Here is a 19,136-nt window from a genome sequence, read left to right on the forward strand (position 1 = left end):
AAAATCCTTTTACTGGGGGAGAGAGGACCCCCAAGAACAGGACTTGGGGAGAGCATGTCAGGCTGCTGCAGAAGGGGAGGGGGGAAATGGACCTCTGCAGCTGGAAGTCCTTGTACCTGTTAGGGTTGCCAGGTCCCTCTTTGCTACCAGCAGGAGGTTTGGGGTTTGAGGAGGGGAGGGACTTCATTGCCATGGAGTCCAATTGCCAAAGCAGCCATTTTTTCCTGTGATCTGATCTCTATCGGCTGGAGATCAGTTGTAATAGAAGGAGATTTCCAGCTAGTACCTGGAAGTTGTCAACCCTAGTGCCTGTACTAGTGTGGTCTGGAGATGCTGCTCACATGATTTTTCTCCTTCAGCAGTTTTCACTGCTGAGGCTATAGCTTTCATGTTCTTTGAGGTCATGGTGAAAAGAAATGTGCTCCTTCTTGCTCCTTCACAATGTGAGGGCGATACATAATGCTACATATATGAGCAAATAAATTTAAAACCTATGCCATAACAAACTTCTAAAGAATGCTTTTAACAATCAAACCTTTGAAATGCCTTCATGATATAAGACATTTTCATTTTTAAGCTTTTATCGCATGGACACAGTAACAACTACCTGGTTTCTCCACAGACTTACCATCAATGCTGAATGCCAGCTGCAATTACATAATTTCCCAATGGATAAGCATTCATGCCCCCTGGTATTCTCCAGCTGTAAGTAATATATCTACCATCTACAGTATATGTATATCTGCAAAGCTTTCCATAAAGTCATGAATTCGCTAGTTTTGATAAGTGCTTCAGATTTGTTATCAAGACACTGGATCAAGGTACTCATTTTTGAGTTTGCTGAATGTGTACATTTTTCCATCTGCCTTTGTGGCAGGAAGTTTACAGCTTGCAGCATTGTGACAGAATACAATAGCCGTTAATAATTTGTAGTCTCATTTATAACAGACTCAGGAGTTGAATCGGAGTTCTATTCACTTGAGGTGTCATGTACACACAATGAAGCAACAACAACAAAAAAGAAATTTCCAACTAAATGTGGGATGTTGTGGGCTGTGCTACGAATAAAGACCCATTCATTTTTCAGTGTGTTGAGGGTTTATGTCAGAGAGTACAGCAGCAGTTTCCCATTGTAAGTCAAGGTAATATAGCATCAGTAGGCAAGGGATGTTTTCCTTTTATTTTTCATATGCTTGCCACTTATGAATGGAAGGTATTATCTGTCTTTTTGTGCATGGGAGACAGAAAAGCTTGTCATTGTTGGAGGAGCATGCAGTAACCCTGCTGCCAATGGGAACGCAGTAGGGAATTGGGATGCCTCATTTTAATTAATATGTAGTCCCAGTTCTTGAATGCAACTGCAAACACAATGAACCATGTTTCCGTTGGTGGGGTACTTTGTTTGCTGTGTATGTTTGCCTGAATAATATGCATGAAAGATCATTTCATGGAGACCATTGTCAATGTGACAGTAATAATTTCAAAGCACAATTGACTATGCTGCACGTCTTCACAACCACTGCTTGGTTTAATATATCTTGTGGAGAAGCCAAGCTCGCTAGATCACAGAGGTCCACTGGGCCATTCAGAGGAGTGCATCTGAATCCTGCAGTATACATGGACAGGGTTGTTCAGGCCACATGGAGACTTCTGTTGGTCCATATTGCTGTGTGTGTGTGTGTGTGTGTGTTAAGTGTCGTCAAGTCACTTCCAACTCATGGCAACCCTATGAATCAAAGTCCTCCAAAATGTCCTATCTTTTGCTACCAGTAACTTACATGGACTACCATTAAGACCAGTCTGCAGTACATGGTTCCAGCATGGATGGTGGTCTTATTAAGTACTGGGTATACTTTCAGATAGGCACTGGCAAACCACCTCTGTTAGTCTCTTGCCTTGAAAACCCCATGAGGGGTTGCCATAAGTTGGCTGCGACTTGACGGCACTTTACTCACACATACTTTCAGATACTTGAACAGAGACTTCCCCATGGGCAATTCTTATATTCCCAAATGTGTTCCATAGTTCCAGAATGGGCACAATTAACTGGAAAGTTCTCATACAGCTCCTGCTCATTTCAATAAAGATATGTGTATAAAAGAACGTCTTGGGCAATCAGGGCTCATGTATGTAAGAAGGTGGCTTTTAGATGTGCTTCAGTGCTGTGACTTCAAGAAGAATGGATGGTTTTACTGGTTTCAAAAATGTTGCAATTTAGTATGGAAACTGAAAATGCTTGGAAGAGATACCTATGAAACGGCTACCATGCTCCTCGGGATTTAACAGGAAAAGAATGTTCTGAGACAAGAAGATATTACTAGAGGATAGGGATGCAGCTGTTTGTTACTGGCTGAAGGGTTCTTCCTTTACAGTGCAATCCTATGCAGAGAGGTACTCCAGTCTAAGACCACTGAAACCAATGAGCTTATACTGGAGTACTCCTATATAGCATTGCACCGAACAAAGGACATTCAAATTTGCATACATGCAAAGCTGTTATTGACTGATTTCTTAAAACATTCATATCTTGTCTCTCCTGCATTTGAGACTTCTAACAACCAATTATTTAAAATATGATTATCATTTTTAAAAGACTGTAAAATAAGAAGCAACTATTTCAGTGAAAAACGTCAAGACCAATAACCACTTCAGAGTTCGCTGACAAAAGAGCATCCTTTCAGTAGTCTTCAGAAACAAATCTGGGAAGGGCTTTGTGAACCTCCTCAGGGGCCCATTAAAAAAACAAAAACAAAACCAGGACCATGGCTGAAAATGCTCTAGATCTTGCCAAGAACACCTGAATCTACAAGACTCGCAGACTTGGACTATGCAGAAGACACACATGTGTGAGTATGTTTATACAGGGAAGGGTGGTCCAATCATGGGAATCTTGAGTTATAAAGAACTAGTGAATTATCAGGAAACAATGTTATTTAATTGACAAACTGACCTGTGAGAACTGCACCCAAGATGTTAGTGGCAAAATCCTGTTGAACTGGTGATTTTTCACTTCAGTATTTACCCCCACTCCAAATTTATCCTTGCACCAGCAGCCTATCTCCGTTACTTAGAGATAAACAAATATAGGAGGGCTTTTACCTTGGCTAGGTGCACAGCCTTACCCTCTGCTATGTTAGAGGGGAAATTTAAGAAGATACCCAGGGCGGAGAGACTCTGCCCCTGTAAATCCGGGGATTTAGAAACCACTGAACATGTTCTCCTGAATTGTAACTTTTACACAATACTTCGTTCTAAGTTTATTGAGCCCCTCGTACTGAGAATGGGACCTGACAGGGAAAGAGAAAAGATCGAAAAGCACCAACAAGGAGATTATCCTTCAATCACCTCTCAAGTAGCAAAGTTTTGTACTGCAGCAATGAAAATTCATTGCCATAGAGTAATCTCTTAGTCCAAATGGCAGATGTAACTTGGATGTTATTTGTTTTACTATTTTTTATTTATTTATTTTTTAATGTGATTTAAGACTTGGACTGTAAACCTTTGTCTGTAAGATTATTTTAGTCCATGTATTTATTTGGCCAAGGGCCGTAAATAATCTATCTATCTATCTATCTATCTATCTATCTATCTATCTATCTATCTATCTATCTATCTATCTATCTATCTATCACTTCAGTATTTAACTTATAAGGTTGGCCTTCAACCACAGTTTTAAAACTAAAACAGAAGAAAAATCAAGGTTAATACAGGTATTGAATACCCTCACTCCACAAAGTGATGCATGTTCTTAATAAAATAATATCATGGTGCAATGAAAGGCACCTCTGTGCATTATAAAGGAAGCATAAAATAAAGCATATGAATCAGAGACCCCTCCAAATGGCCATTATCCAGCTGAAGAGAGGTTCCCAAAGCCACTGAGGAGTGGCTGGCTGGAACGGGGGCTCCAGTGGACAATTGAACAACATTTCGGTGTATGTGCGTGTGTGGGGAAACTACCAAAGTTTAAACTCTGAAGCAAACTTTTCCAATCTGTTGCAACATTCTAATATGATCTTTTCCACTATCAAGTGGATCTTTCTCTCAAAATTTCCAATATGGTAGTGGCCAGAGCCAAGCAGGGCACCCACCCCCAGCTACAGTCTTGCTACACAGTCCAGCTGGCTGACAGGGACATGCCTACATGGCCCCATGGCAGCCCAGTGGAGCCAGGAAGCCTGCAACTGCTTTGTCCACAAGGGGGTATTGATGGGGGCCCACCATCATCCAGGAAGGAGGGGGGAAATAGTTCTGCAAGAACGGGATTCAGGAGGAGAGACTTGCAAGGGCTGTGAGGTGCTACTTAAGTTCTCAGAGTCAAGGAGGATGGAGTGGAGGCTGCTCCTCCCTCCCAACTAGAGGCTTGGGGTTGCCAGCTTCCAGGTACTAGCTAGCGATCTCCTGCTATTACAACTGATCTCCAGCCAATAGAAATCAGTTCACCTGGAGAAAATGGCCGCTTTGGCAATTGGACTCTATGGCATTGAAGTCCCTCACCTCCCCAAACACCTCCCTCTTCAGGCTCTGGCCCCAAAACCTCCTGCCGGTGGCAAAGGGGGACCTGGCAACCCTATAGAGGCTGTTCAGACAAAGGGCAAGAAGAGTGAAGGGAGCAACTTGACGGGAGGAGAAAAAAATAGGATTAGGCTCAACCCCCTCCCCTCCATAGGCCTCTGCAAGGTGGAGAGAAGGAGAACTGCTCCCCCTGCTGGGGAGGAAGAGGACCTGGGTGAAGAACCAACCCACTCTCCTTTCACACCCAAATCTTCTCTTTGGGCTCTTTAGCCAATCTTCTCTCTGGGTTACTTGTGCAAGACCACCCCTTCCCAGGTAGATAAATGTGATTCATTACAGTGTCATTGAATTGTCTTCCTTATAGGAATACTCAGATTCGCTACAATGGTAAACCTGCTTTGTTATACAATAAAACCAACAAGGTGCGTGGCACTTTATAGAGCTACCTAAGGAAAAATAGGAGAAACTAACCTATTCGGCAGGGAGAAGACAACTGAAAGGGAGGAAGTAGATGAAGGAAAGAGAGAAAAAAGGCAATGTCTGCAGATGCTGTTACGGTAATCCAGCTTCATTGTAGCTGGCAATGAAAATAAAGTGTCAAACCAAAAGCTTTGTGGGAGATATAGATTCTAAACTGGGATTGAAAAAAGTCAGAGTGATGGTACTGTGTAGTTATTCTGTTCGTGGCATAAAGAACACATACTATTAAAAAAAAAAACCCTATCAAATATTTGCTTAACAACACATTGCATTATCAAAGTCCCACACAACTCTGTTGAATACTTCGAAAATGAATTGTGCAAATCCAAAACAACTCCCCTGTAAACTCTGCAGCAATGAATTCAGAGACAGCATGGCATTTGCTTTCGATGTTAAAGTGCACGTTTATTAAGGAGCTAAATAATCCAAACTATGTGGTTCATAGTCCTGCTTAGAAAGAAAGTACTTCAGTTCCTGTTGAGCTGACATATGGTACTTATTGTCCTTGCTCTGTTGTTTGGATATAACTGAGGTAATATAACGGAGGTAAATATATCATTTTTAGACATTACATCTACGTGTACTGGAAGCCTCCCAACCATGCGTAAATTGTCCTGATCCATGTGGCCACTGTGCTGTTGAACAGGAAAGCCATGTATTTTCCATGTGTGTACAGCTTCAGTATGCACAAACTGACAACCAGATTTTTCAGTGTTCTTCTTCTTCTTCTTCTTCTTCTTCTTCTTCTTCTTCTTATTATTATTATTATTATTATTATTATTATAAGAAGAAGAAGAAGAGTTGGTTTTTATATGCCGATTTTCTCCTCCACTTTAGGGAGACTCAAACCGGCTTACAATCACCTTCCCTTCCCCTCCCCACAACAGACACCCGGTGAGGTAGGTGAGGCTGAGAGAGAATGACTTGCCCAAGGTCACCCAGCTGGCTTCGTGTGTAGGAGTGGGAAAACCAACCCAGTTCATCAGCTTAGCCTCCGCCGCTCATGTGTAGGAGTGGGGAATCAAACCCGGTTCTCCTGATCAGACTCCACCGCGCCAAACCACCGTTCTTAACCACTATACCACGCTGGCTCTCATTAGCATATGGGTGTATCAAAGCCGTGGGTGTATGCAAACATGCCTCAGAAACTTGATGATGGAATGAATGTTCAAGCAGTTCTAGAATTTGGTTAACTTGAGTCTTGTGTCATTGTTCTTTGCATAAACAAAACACAATAACCTGCTTTCCTTTTTCGGCTTAATGCCGGAGGAGAAGTATTAATATGATTATTCAGATTTCAATCCTACCATGTCATTAGCCCTCCATTTAATATGAATTTGGCAAAATAGGCTCATCTTGTTTTCAAATCAATGCATTCAAAAGCCATGATAAATGCTCTGTGTAATTGGCTTAAGTTTTGTTACGTCCCGAGACTGCATGGAAAGCTAATAAATAGAAATAGGATTTCCCCCTCTTTAAAAGGGTTCTTCAATGGAGATTATTTCTTCATTTGGAACTGAGTGGCTTTTCTTTAGCTAAGCATGGTTTTAGTTCTAAATTCCATGGCAGGAATGGGTATTTGAACTCAGGGAGGAAAGGAGGGATACAAATATTCTAAATAAATAAAATTTTGCTGTTATCGGTATGGCAGAGATCACGGTACGGCATCTAATGATTAATTTAACCAATGAAATCCAAGCTATATGTATTTAGGCAGCATTTCCTTTTGAACAAAGTTATCCTTGTGATCTTTTCAATAAAGTATGCTCAGGGATGATGATACGTATATATGTGTCTCCTCACCATCACCCCTAAAGCTGGGGGGAAAATCAGCAGTGGGTAGGGAAGAGCCTAAGAGCCTTTCTGCAAGCTCTTTTTGTTCTGTTTCAATAGGTATGCAGTGTTTCCTCTCTCATAACTAGCCCAGTACAGATGACCCTTCCATGTGCTGAATCATTGTCAAGGGAGAGTGGATCAGGCATGCCTATGCTGGCCTCACCTCCTGCCTCCACATAATTGTCTGGTCATCTGCAGAGTGTGACCATTCAGAGGAAGTGGCTGCGTATACACCCCATCTCCATGATCAGCAATGCTTTTTTCAGAACATTGCTTATCACAGGGAGGAGATAGGTGCACGGTAGGGTTGCCAGGTCCCTCTTCGACATCAGCGGGAGGTTTTTTGGGCAGAGCCTGAGGAGGGTGGCATTTGGAGAGGGGAGAGATTTCAATGCCATAGAGTCAGGTTTGCCAACCTAGAATGGGAGGTTTGGTGCAACCTGGAATATGTTCAGTGATGTGCCAGTGTCGCTGGATGACCTTCTTAATGTCGTAAGACAAGTGAGTGTAATTAAAAGAGGCAGTTAATTTTGAAGAAGATGGTTGAATGCGTTTAGAAGGAAAAATGAACGTGTGGATTAACATGCTACTATAAGAGAATCTCTTTTTGCTTTTTGTTGCTCTCTCTGAACCAGTAAATATTTATTATTTACTATAAGCTTTGCTTTATATTATTTATTTAAGTATTTGAGCCTCGTGCTGTCTTTCTCCACAACCTCCAGGTAATAGCAGAAGATCTTCTGCTATTACATCTGATTTCCAGCCGATAGAGATCAATTCACCTGGAGAAAATGGCCGCTTTGGTAACTGGACTCTATGGCATTTAAGTCCCTCCCCTCCCAAACCCCACCCTCTTCAGGCTCCGCCTGAATTAACCGAAGGAAACTGAATCTCTGTTTCAATTTGCACCATTTGGCCAACCTGTGATAGCACTTTAATGTCCAATATCCAGACTTTGGAAATGATTGGTCATCAGCAGGCTTGGAGGGATACTTTGAGTTTTCCATTCCCCCAAATTCTGATGGATTTTTAAAAAAGGAACTCCCAGGCTGCAAGCAAATCTATAAACCTATTAGCTTGGAGTGGAATTCTGTGTTCAGACTCTGATATCATGGACAGACCTTGTCAGGCTGTGCCAAGTTGCAATATTAGAAGTATTAGAAAGGAAAATAGTAGAAAGATACTTGTTTTTTGTTTTTGTTTTTGTATTTCTTTTAATGATTCTGCCTAATGCTACATGTATATACCGATTGTTCCCAGTTATCTGTGCTTTGCAGGATTTATGTTTAGTTATTAAAGATTTATTTTACTCATGATTTGGGGGTGTGAATAGACTGCCTAGAGGAATCCTACCCACATTTTGCCACAGGCTGCTTTGGAGGGAGCCAGTGCTGAAAGATATAGGAGCAGCTGTCAGAGCAGACAGAAGAAGAGGGAATGGGGGAGAAGCACAGAACACCCACACACACACACACACACATTTGCTGTACTACAAAAGGAGCCAGGTTTGTGATAGCAGATCTTCCCGCAGAAAGAAATCCCAAATCGGGAGGGGGGAGTTAAAAGTAAAGGTTTAAACACTTAGCTCTTCTTGGCTCTCAGTAAAACTCGGTGCAAGGCAGAAACCAAGCGGTGAGATGGAATGAGGAAGCTAGAATAGTTTAGGACTGAGAGAGCTGGGCTGTGACAGAAATGACTTTCCCACGTTTTGCGTGTGTGTGTGTGTATCTATCTATCTATCTATCTATCTATCTATCTATCTATCTCTATCTATCTATCTATCTATCTATCTATCTATCTATCTATCTATCTATCTATCTATCTATATCTATATCTATATCTATATCTATATCTATATCTATATATAATTGCAGGAATTTATTTCAGGGACATCTTTCTAATTTAAACGTAGGAAGTATCTGTTAACATGGATTCAGCTACCTTACGTTGCCCACTACCCTTTGATGACAGTGCTTAAAATCGAATTTTGCGTATGTGTGCTCTTGTGTAACGTACTGTAAAGTCATAGCTGACTTATAGCAACCCTTGGTGGGGTTTTTAAGGTAGGTGATTAAGCAGAGGTGGTTTGCCATTGATTTCCTCTGCAGAGTCTTCCTTGGAGGTCTCCCTTCTAAGTACTGACCTAGCTTAGTCTCTGAGATCTCACCATTCCACACCTCCAAATTGAATGCTTAGAATGTTGAAAATAAATCTTTGAGATTAAAGCAAAACATAACTACTAAATTATGCTGGAATTCAAACTTGCCTGGAATTGTACCTTGAATATTAAACATCTCCAAATGTCATTAGGGAAATTCAATTGCAAGGGAAAATCACACACACACACACACACACACACAACTCTTAACTCCTGATGATTAATTTAAAGCTGTTCAAAAGCAGTTTATCGGCTTAGGGAAAAGGCGGAATATAAATGTTTTAATTAAAAACTATTCATGTATGAAATAAATAAATTCTAATCTTTTTTCAATCTGGCTTTTTCAAACTTAACTTAATACAACTGTACGCTGAACAGTAACCACTTAAGAAAAAATCAAATTGTGTCAATATTGATATGCATTGAATTTGAGCTAGGACAATTAAACACACAAAAATTATAATTGTAGCAGCTGTACACTGACTGCCCTGAAAAACAAATTGCACATGAGCCCTGGTTTCAGCAAACTTGGTGTTTATTTCCATGATAAAGTATTTTGAGAAAGCAAAAGCTGCAGTCTAAGACAGCTCATTTTTGTCTAAAATGGTAACCAACAACTAGTGGGCACATTTACTTTGGAGTATGTCTCATTGAATGCAGGGGGCTTACTTCATAGTAAATATGCACAGAACTGAAATGTCAGAATAATTTCTTCCAATAGTCTTTCACAAATCCTATTTGTTACTGTATGACCTGTGCCCTGAACAATGAGAGCTTCATTTTAAAGACTTAACTACAGGGAATCTTCTCCTTATTTATGCTGAAGTTTAATCCCTTTTTAAAAAAATCATTGCCATTCACCTATTGGCTTCAATTACATTTTAATAAACGAGTTCAACAGATTAATTGCCCTTTGGGAGGGACCCTTTTATCTGTTTTTAGCATGATACATTTGAAACTCATCAGGCACTTCATTAGTCTTCTGTTGGATAAGGAAGTCCAAAAGTCTTATTACAGACCTATTATTATCCATGTCTGCCATTACTACTTTGTCTATTTGTGTTCTTTCTCTCTTTGGGCACCTTTCCTTTTCTCAGCTGGTGATGTGTGAACTTCTGCCATTTCGGATTGTAATTGAATTGCCAGCAATGAGCACTATTATCCACGGTGGGGACTTGGTGACTAGTTCCCAATGTAAAACACGTGCAGAATTTGCTTTTAGTTTAAATCTGTTTTAAATCTGTGTCATAGACACTAATTGCAGCTGTGTCAGAATTCAACAAACTCCCCAAGGTTGGCTTTTAAGGCCTTATGGGATAGTAGAGAAGCCCAATGACCCTGTGGAACCTTGGAGGAACAAAAATGTGCTAACCGTGAACCGTGGAAACCATAGAGTTTCGGCTGAATTTGCTAGAGCGTTCACGTCGCTTCAGGGTAAACCCTGAATTGACGTAGGCTCGTCACACGTGCGCGCATGCACGGGGTGCCCACTGGCCCTCAGCTGGTCCGCAGGCAGCCCAGTGGATTGGCAGTAGTGTACCCGCCGCCACCTGGCACTTGGCAACCCTATGTCTGACCAAGATGTGAGAAGTTCTTCAGCAGAGTATCTTCTAGTTTATACAAAAACTTTATTATTTTCTCTGAAGATCTCTTTGTCTTTTATTTTTTATTTTTAACTTATGGTGAAACCAACTTCTTTTTAAAAAAAACTTCTGGTTATCCACAAGCTGGAAAGATCAAGGGAATTGGAGTGAGAAGGCAATAAATAAAATGATCACAGCTTTGTATAAATTATTGGCTAGAGGGGTTAAGAAGCTTCCCAGACTTTGGTAATACAAGCTGAAGGACTGGCCAGCATCTTAAATATTGGGGCTCTGGAATATCCCTGGGGTTGTCTTCTGTTCACTGGAACCTTAAATTATTACTCTTTGCTCTGTCAGAATTGCAATTAGTGGCCATGCCTCAGAGTAAAAATAAAGTTAACAGAAAATTCTGTGCATATGTCATGCAAGCCAATTTAGAAGTTTGCAGAGAGATGCTGGTCAATTTGTAATATGTGTGTTTGTGTGTTAAATGCCGTCAAGTCTCTTCCAACTCATGGCGACCCTATGAATCAATGTCCTCCAAAATGTCCTATCTTTGACAGCCTAGCTCAGCCTTGTAATCTACATGGACATTATAAGCTAGGAAAGTTCATATTTTGATCCACATATTTTTTTTAGTATGTCTTCATCTCAAGGTACAAGGAAGTGGGAAGACAGTGAAAGTGCAGGTGAGTTGTACTTCCTTTAACACTTCTGGGAGAGTATATGACAAGGAATGTGGGAGATGCCCAAACTTTTTCACATATGGAGCTAGTGTGTCCCACTTTGGCAAGTTGTTTTTTATTATGTCACAATGGAAGTGTAATAAGAGATGGTACAACCAAATGATTCGTCTTTTCTGCTGATACCTCCTCACTGCACATTCATCACATAAGAAGTTCTAGAATTCTAGAGGATTTATACGAATGATCTAACTATACAAAAAGAGATAGAAGAAACTTGAGTTACCTATGTTCTATCTCTGTTGATTCTATTCAATGTATGTACCAGTTCTAAGGACTATATGAGCTAATTAACACATTGCTCAATATCTACCATTTTATTTTTCTTTCTCACACATTTTGGTAGGCAGGGTAGATTTGATTTAAATCAAATTGATTCAAATCACTAGTCAGTAAGACTAGTTTTTCATGATTTAAATCACTAGTCAGTAAGACTAGATTTAAATCATGGTTTTCTACCTAAACAGCACTTCTCATTATGTTGTTTCATTTGATCCACCAGGCCTTATATTTCTTTGTTGCGGTATTTGCATTTTGCATACGTGTCTGCCTTACCCACAGGTAGAGGAACTTCATTAAAATATTCCCACACTGGGTCTCTTTTACAGGCTGCTGCCATTATAGGTTTTCTCCTCTGGGGAGAGAATACTATGACAATCCTCAGGCTATACACACAAAGATCCCAAGACTTGTGGAGAATTCTGCTCAAAAGGTTTCGCTATCATTTTACTGCTTGCCCCTCCCTCCTCACACCTAGCTCCTTGTGCAAATCTATTCCACTCCGAACAATCTTGTATTCATCGAACTGTTTGCAATTTGGCACTTAGGAGGTAAGGGGTTGATTCTGTGTACATAGATTTGCAAAGGAGCAATGGGATTAAGGTTTTTTCTCAACTCTGTATGTTTATTTTATAACATTTTTACTGTGAAGAAGAGGCATGTTATCTCTGCAGACACAAATTCACAGTTTTGAGAACTGCAAAACCAAGCATCTGTAATAACATCTCCAAGATAGAAAATTGCCCAAAATAATCTTACAGAAACATCTGGAAGAGAATTGTGAATAGATTAATGGAATTCCTTTACCCAAAAATTCAACATTGCATCAATATACAGTGAGGGGAAAAGTATTTGATCCCCTGCTAAATTTGCCCGTTTGCCCTCTGACGAAGAAATGACCAGTCCATAATTTTAATGGTAAGTTTATTGTAGCTGTGAGAGACAGAATAACAACAGGAAAAACCCCAGAAACAAGGGCTGTCAAAAAAAAAATCGGTACAGTTCGGATTCGGCCGAATTTGACCCTTGTGGGGTCAGTACGTGCCGAAGTCCGAACTCCCCCGCTTCGGATCCCCGGTAATTCGGGGGGATCCGGAGTTCGGGGGAAAATTCGGCCGAAGCGCGCCTTCAGGGATTCCCTGAAGGCGTGCGGGGGGCCTTTAAAATGATCTGAGCCTCCCAGCTGGGAGGCGCAAATCAGTTTAAATGACAGCTGCGCCTCTCCAGCGGGCTCCGCTGAAGGGGGGCGGGCTGCCCTTTAAACTCATCTGTGCCTCCCGGCCGGGAGGCGCAGATGAGTTTAAAGGACAGCCGCGCCTCTCCAGCGGGCTCCGGGAGGCGCAGAGGCGCAGATGAGTTTAAATGACAGGAGGCGCAGATGAGTTTAAATGACAGCCCGCCTCCCTTCAGGGGAGCCCGCTGAAGGGAGGCGGGCTGCCCTTTAAACTGATCTGAGCCTCCCAGCTGGGAGGCGCAGATCAGTTTAAAGGGCAGCCCGCGCCTTTCAGCGGGCTCCCCTGAAGGGGGGGCCGAATTGGCCGAATTTATTCGCGAACTCCCGAACTCGCTGAATTCGGCCCCCCCGGTTGCCCGCCAGATTTGAGTTCGGATCCGTCCGAACTGAAAATCACCGAATCAGGGGAAATTCGGTTGATTTTCAGTTCGGACCAAACCGAATTGACAGCCCTACCAGAAACCCAGAAGACAAGTCAGAGATTGATGTGCATTATGAGTGAAATAAGTATTTGATCCCCTATCAACCAGCCAGATTAGGGTTAGGGTTAGGGTTCTGCTGTCGACAGAAGCAATCAATCCATCAGATTTCAAACTAGCCACCATGACCAAGACCAAAGAGCTGTCCAAGGATGTCAGGGACAAGTTTGTAGACCTGCACAAGGCTGGACTGGGCTAAAAGAATATTGCCAAGCAGCTTGGTGAGAAGGTGACAACCCTAACCCTAACCATCAACCTCCCTCGGTCTGGGGCTCCATGCAAGATCTCATCTCGTGGAGTTGTAATGATCATGAGAACAGTGATGAAGCAGCCCAGAACTACACTGGGGAAACTTGTCAATGATCTCAGGGCAGCTGGGACCATAGTCGCCATGAAAACAGTTGGTAACACACTACACTGTGAAGGACTGAGATCTTGCACAGCCCGCAAGGTCCCCTTACTCAAGACAGCACATGTACAGGCCCGTCTGCAATTTGCCAATGCACATCTGAATGACCCAGAAGAGAACTGGGTGAAAGTGTTGTGGTCAGATGAGACCAAAATTGAGCTCTTTGGCATCAACTCAACTCGCCGTGTTTGGAGGAGGAGGAATGCTGCCTACGACCCCAAGAACACCATCCCCACCGTCAAACATGGAGGGGGACATATTATGCTTTGGGGGTGTTTTTCTGCTAAGGGGACAGGACACCTTCACCACATCGAAGGGACGATGGACGGGACCATGTATCATCAAATCTTGGGTGAGCACCTCCTTCTCTCAGCCAGGACATTGAAAATGGGTCGAGGATGGGTATTCCAGCATGACAATGACCCAAAACACACAGCCAAGGCAACAAAGGAGTAGCTCAAGAAGAAGCACATTAAGGCCCTGGAGTGGCCTAGCCAGTCTCCAGACCTTAATCCCATCGAAAACCTGTGGAGGGAGCTGAAGGTTTGAGTAGCTACACATCAGCCTCGAAATCTTACTGACTTGGAGAGGATTTGCAAAGAGGAGTGGGACAAAATACCTCCTGAGATGTGTGCAAACCTGGTGGCCACCTACAAGAAACGTCTGACCTCTGTAATTGCCAAAAAGGGTTTTGCCACCAAGTAATAAGTCATCTTTTGCAAAGGGATCAAATACTTATTTCACTCATCATAATGCACATCAGAGGGCAAACGGGCAAATTCAGCAGGGGATCAAATATATTTTCCCCTCACTGTACAGCCTCATGCTACATAATTAAAAACAAATCCTTATTTCATGATGAATAACCTTTGACTATAATGTATCTTAAATAGAAAACTATCTTTAGATAGCTTCTGGCAGGTGATGTAGGATCTCACTGAATTCAACTGTGGCAGCTTACATTAGCAACAATACTACAGAAAGTCACCGAAGTAACATGCTGAAATAAATGAGTTTGCATACTGTGGATAGGACTGCTTGACTCTGAGATTATGTGGGAATGTAGACCTATGAGCAACTAAGTCGGATTTTTCTGGATACCCTTGTTGTGATAAAGAGATGCAAGATTCCTTAATTTACACTCAGGGAGGCTCTGATCTCAAGGAAAACATTCTTTCATGGGAAATGCAGCAATAAAACTTATTAGGGCCCTTGCACACAGCCCAAATAATGCACTTTCAATCCACTTTCACTGCACTTTAACGATCGTTCACAAGTGAATTTTGCCAGTAAAATCCACCTTCAAAGTGCATTGAAAGTGGATTGAAAGTGCATTATTTGGGCTGTGTGAAAGTGACCTTAGATTGCAGGCTGGGAGGAGAAGCATTTCCTTTATGGAGACAAATAGACAGGATGATAATGACAGATTCCCTTCTACCTATCTGGCAAAGAAAGTGGGGAAGAAGGGGGGAGGGGAGCTGTTTCATTACCCTTACTAGTAGATACTCTTTAATAAAATATTGATGATTATTAATATGACACTGTACAATTTTATACATTGACATATGCCTATCCTGCTGCAAAACAATCAAACAATATTATATTATCACAGTAAAAAAAATGTGGCATTGGTTGTTGATGAGTCAGTCTTTGTCACAGGTGTCAATTAGTAACCACATCTACCAAACATAATGTCTAGCATGATTCATCCTGGTATAAGTAGGAGCTCATATTGTTTTGTTTGTAGATGAGTGTTCTTGGAAAGGTGGAATTAATTAGCAAGCTCAGAGTATCAGAGAAACAAGATTTTTTTCATGGTTATACTGTGCTATATTGTTTCCTTAGAACTGATGCAAAGCTTAAATAACAATGTCATCTTGGTGCACCTAAGTTAACTCAATTAAGAATAAGGCTGCACTGTTTGTTTATTGTGAGCATGTTCAGGAAGAACCTTGTGCTTTCAGTGGGGCCTGAACAAAACACTATTTTTAGAATCTGTTGGGCTGATGTCTTGACAACCATCGTTTCAACACCATTTTTCCCTTTTGAGAGACAGTGCAGTGTAGTGGTTAAGAGTGGCGAACTCTAGTCTGGAGAACCAGGTTGGATTCCCTGCTCCTCCATGTGAGCAACAGACTCTGATTTGGAAAACCAGGTTCCATTCCCCATTCCTCCACATGAAGCCTGCTGGGTGACCTTGGGCTAGTCACAGTTCTCTCAGAACTCTCTCAGTCCCGCCTATCGCACAAGGTGCCTGTTGTGGGGGTTGGGATAGGCAAGGCAATTGTAAGCCTCTTTGAGACTCCTTGTGGTAGAGAAAAGTGGGGTATAAAACCCAACTCTTTTTCTTGATCGCTAGTTCCTGGAGTGGCCTCAACTAAAGTGAGTGTGAAGATGTCGCTAGGGGTGTGCATATTGAGTTTACCAAACTGCAAATAAACCAGAAAAAGGCCTTTTCGGCTTCTTTCTGGTGTAATTTCAGCCACATAGTAAAACTTGGAATCAAGCCAAACCTGGATAGCTGATTGCCAAAAAAGCCGAATAGGTATTTGGCTTTTTTCGGCTTCAGCTTTCTCCAGGTTTTTGCCGATGAGAATTTTTAATGAGCTGAGGGGGGGGGGGGGGCATTTTTAGAAGTAGAGTTACCAAATTTGCAGCATAGCTGCAAGGAACTCTCCTAACATGAACCTCAATTTCTGGTAAAGTTTGGTCCAGGTCCAATTTTATGGGACCCTGAAACTGTCAACCCCTTACTCCATAGAAAAGCATTGTAACTTTGCAAATGCTTTTCTATGGATGGGGTGACCCCTTTGGGGGCTCATACAATTAGACTTACTGTCCCAAACTTTACCAAACTTGGGGGTTCGTGCAAGGAGAGTCCCTTGCAGCTACCTTGAAAATTTGGTGACTCTACCTTGAAAAATGCCCCCTTCAGAGCTCCTCAAAAAAACTCCATATATACTATAATGGAGCCTTTTTTTTTTTCAGGAAACTTGGGAATAAAGCCAAAATACCCATTTACCGGTATGGGTATTTGGCTTATTTTGGGTTTCCCTAAAAATGGTGGGTTCCATAAACCCAAACCCGAAATTTACTGGAATTATTTTGTACATCCCTAGATGTCACTTAAGGCAAATTTAATCAAGTTGGAGTGAGGGAATTGATTCATAAGAGGTGGATCATGTTGTGTAAGGTTTTGCAGATCTCCTTTAACTTGCCTATATGTAAATGTCATGGCATGATGTTCAGTGTGATCCTTCTCTAGTCAATTTGCAAGCACTCTGACAAAAGAAGGGGAGGGGTTACTCAGTGTATCATGCTAGGGATGTAGTACATTCATACCTGCAAATAAAACCGACGTTTAAAAGAGATGAGCTGCACTGTGATCCCTCCCTCACTCTTGGCAAAGCATTGACAAATTGACCACAAAGTAGGAAGGATTTCATTCTGCTCCTTTGCGAAGTATCTGTCAAAAACCACTAAAGGACAATTTTTATATCTAAAAATGTTTGCAAAATCACTCCTTCTTCCATTTTGCCCCTGCCTAGTTAAGAATGCAAGCTACCTGTTCTGGCGCAATACAGGAATAGTGCCATGGTCAGAAATACAATTCAGAACTCTTGCAGACCATGTTGGGTCTGGAACTATGGCCGGAAGACATGTGATGTAGCTGCCTTGCTGTAGATATGGTTAGTGTTTTTAGTGATACGGTGGGAAAAGGCAGGATATAAAATAACTATATCAATAAATGTAATCTCAGCACTTTCATTGTCCAGGTTTGTATGAAATGTTCATTTTAAAAAAGGATGTCTGTTTATTTGTTTTCTACTCTGCAAGTGCCATCCTAAGCAGAGTTACACCCTTTGGAGCCTATTGAAATCAACTCTCCTTAGGATTGCACTGCTAATAGCTGTCTGATAAAGTACACACTCCAGATGCGTCAGGACCCGGATGCATTCCCTGCGGTCTTTTAAATTTTGTAAAGGGGGTGTTTTCAGTCTGCTGATTTTTTGATAAACCACTGAATACATTGCACAGCAGTAGTGAATATACTGCATGCTTCTATAATGTGTCCCACATCTTTTGAAGTGGTAATGAACATTTATTGCACCATTGGTCATAAAAAAAAAACTGTGGGGAGCTAGCATCAATCATACAAGTAATATACTTGGTAATGAGTACCAAGTGAACCTTTTATTTCATGTATGATAGTTCCTTCTAAGTTGAGGCTGGTATGAAGTAGGAAGTTTTTTCTAGAGTCTCCACTGAATGAAAATTGTACACTGAAGCACTATGTGAGGAAACACCTCTTGATATATTGTTTTGATGGAAGAAAATAAGATATTTGTGCATTTCAATTTAACTTTACAAGATGACCCAGTGCAGGAATTGGGGGAAACACACGTAAAACAGATAGGGTTGCCAACCTCCAAGTACTAGCTGGAGGTCTCCTGTTATTACAACTGATCTCCAGACGATAGAGATCAATTCCCCTGGAGAAAATGGTCACTTTGGCAATTGGGCTCTATGGCATTGAAGTCCCTCCCCTCTCCAAACCCCACCCTCCTCAGGCTCCACCCGCAAAATCTCCCGGTATTTCCAAACCCAGAGCTGGCAACTCTAAAAGCAGATGAAAGGTGAATTTTCCTCAGAGACCTATAAGAAGTTTTAAGGGACTACAAACAAGGTGAGAAGTAGTGTAAGTGCCAGTGAGATCAGCTGCACCATCACTGAAGATCATACAGCATAGGGCTGTCGATTCACTTCGTCTGTTCACTTTAAACCCCCGGGACTCCCAGGCAGCGCGGAGCGCTTTAACCCCCCCCCCGCCCAACAGCAGCGGAGCAGTTTAAACTTTTGGTCCCCCGCCCAACAGCTGAGCATCGGGACCCAGGCAGTGGAGCAGTTTAGACCCCCGCCCCCGCCCAGCTTCCCGGGACTCCCAGGAAACCGGGCGGGGGGGGGGGTGTCTTGCATATGCCAATAAATTATTCTTCTTGTTCCAAATTGAGGTTTACTTCAAATTCTCTCCCAAGCCTTATCTGTCTCAAGAGAGACATTGCACTAAAAGTTATTAGCTCATTCCCATCTAAGATTTGCACTAAGAGACTGTATTGATTTACAAACAAAGTATAACAGTCATTTCCATTGGGGTTTCATAGAATTTGCAGCCAGGTGACCTTGTCCAATTGTTGGGTCAAATTTTATAAGCTGGACAGTCTGTGCTTAGCTTGTACAAGATATTTACAAGGAATATACAGAACCCCCAGAGCACTACTACTAATTCTTATTCTCTGTTCTGATTTATTGTTCCTTGACCAACTCTATTCATTACCACATCAATAGAAATTGAATGCTTTGGAAATCATACAATGATCTTTTTGCTACTATTCAGTTGTGGAGTTGTAGGCTTTATCTAG

General features: G+C 41.8%; 1 protein-coding gene across 1 annotated transcript in view; it reads left to right on the plus strand.

The window, feature by feature from the left end:
- GABRG3 (gamma-aminobutyric acid type A receptor subunit gamma3) overlaps positions 1 to 19,136 on the plus strand; it is a 383,085-nt gene that overhangs the window by 194,477 nt on the left and 169,472 nt on the right. The window contains exon 4 of the mRNA XM_056862169.1: positions 623 to 705. Within this exon, the coding sequence (XP_056718147.1) occupies positions 623 to 705 (83 nt within the window). The remainder of the gene's footprint in view (positions 1 to 622; positions 706 to 19,136) is intronic.

Source organism: Euleptes europaea, chromosome 16, assembly GCF_029931775.1.
Source record: "Euleptes europaea isolate rEulEur1 chromosome 16, rEulEur1.hap1, whole genome shotgun sequence".
Taxonomy (NCBI): domain Eukaryota; kingdom Metazoa; phylum Chordata; class Lepidosauria; order Squamata; family Sphaerodactylidae; genus Euleptes; species Euleptes europaea.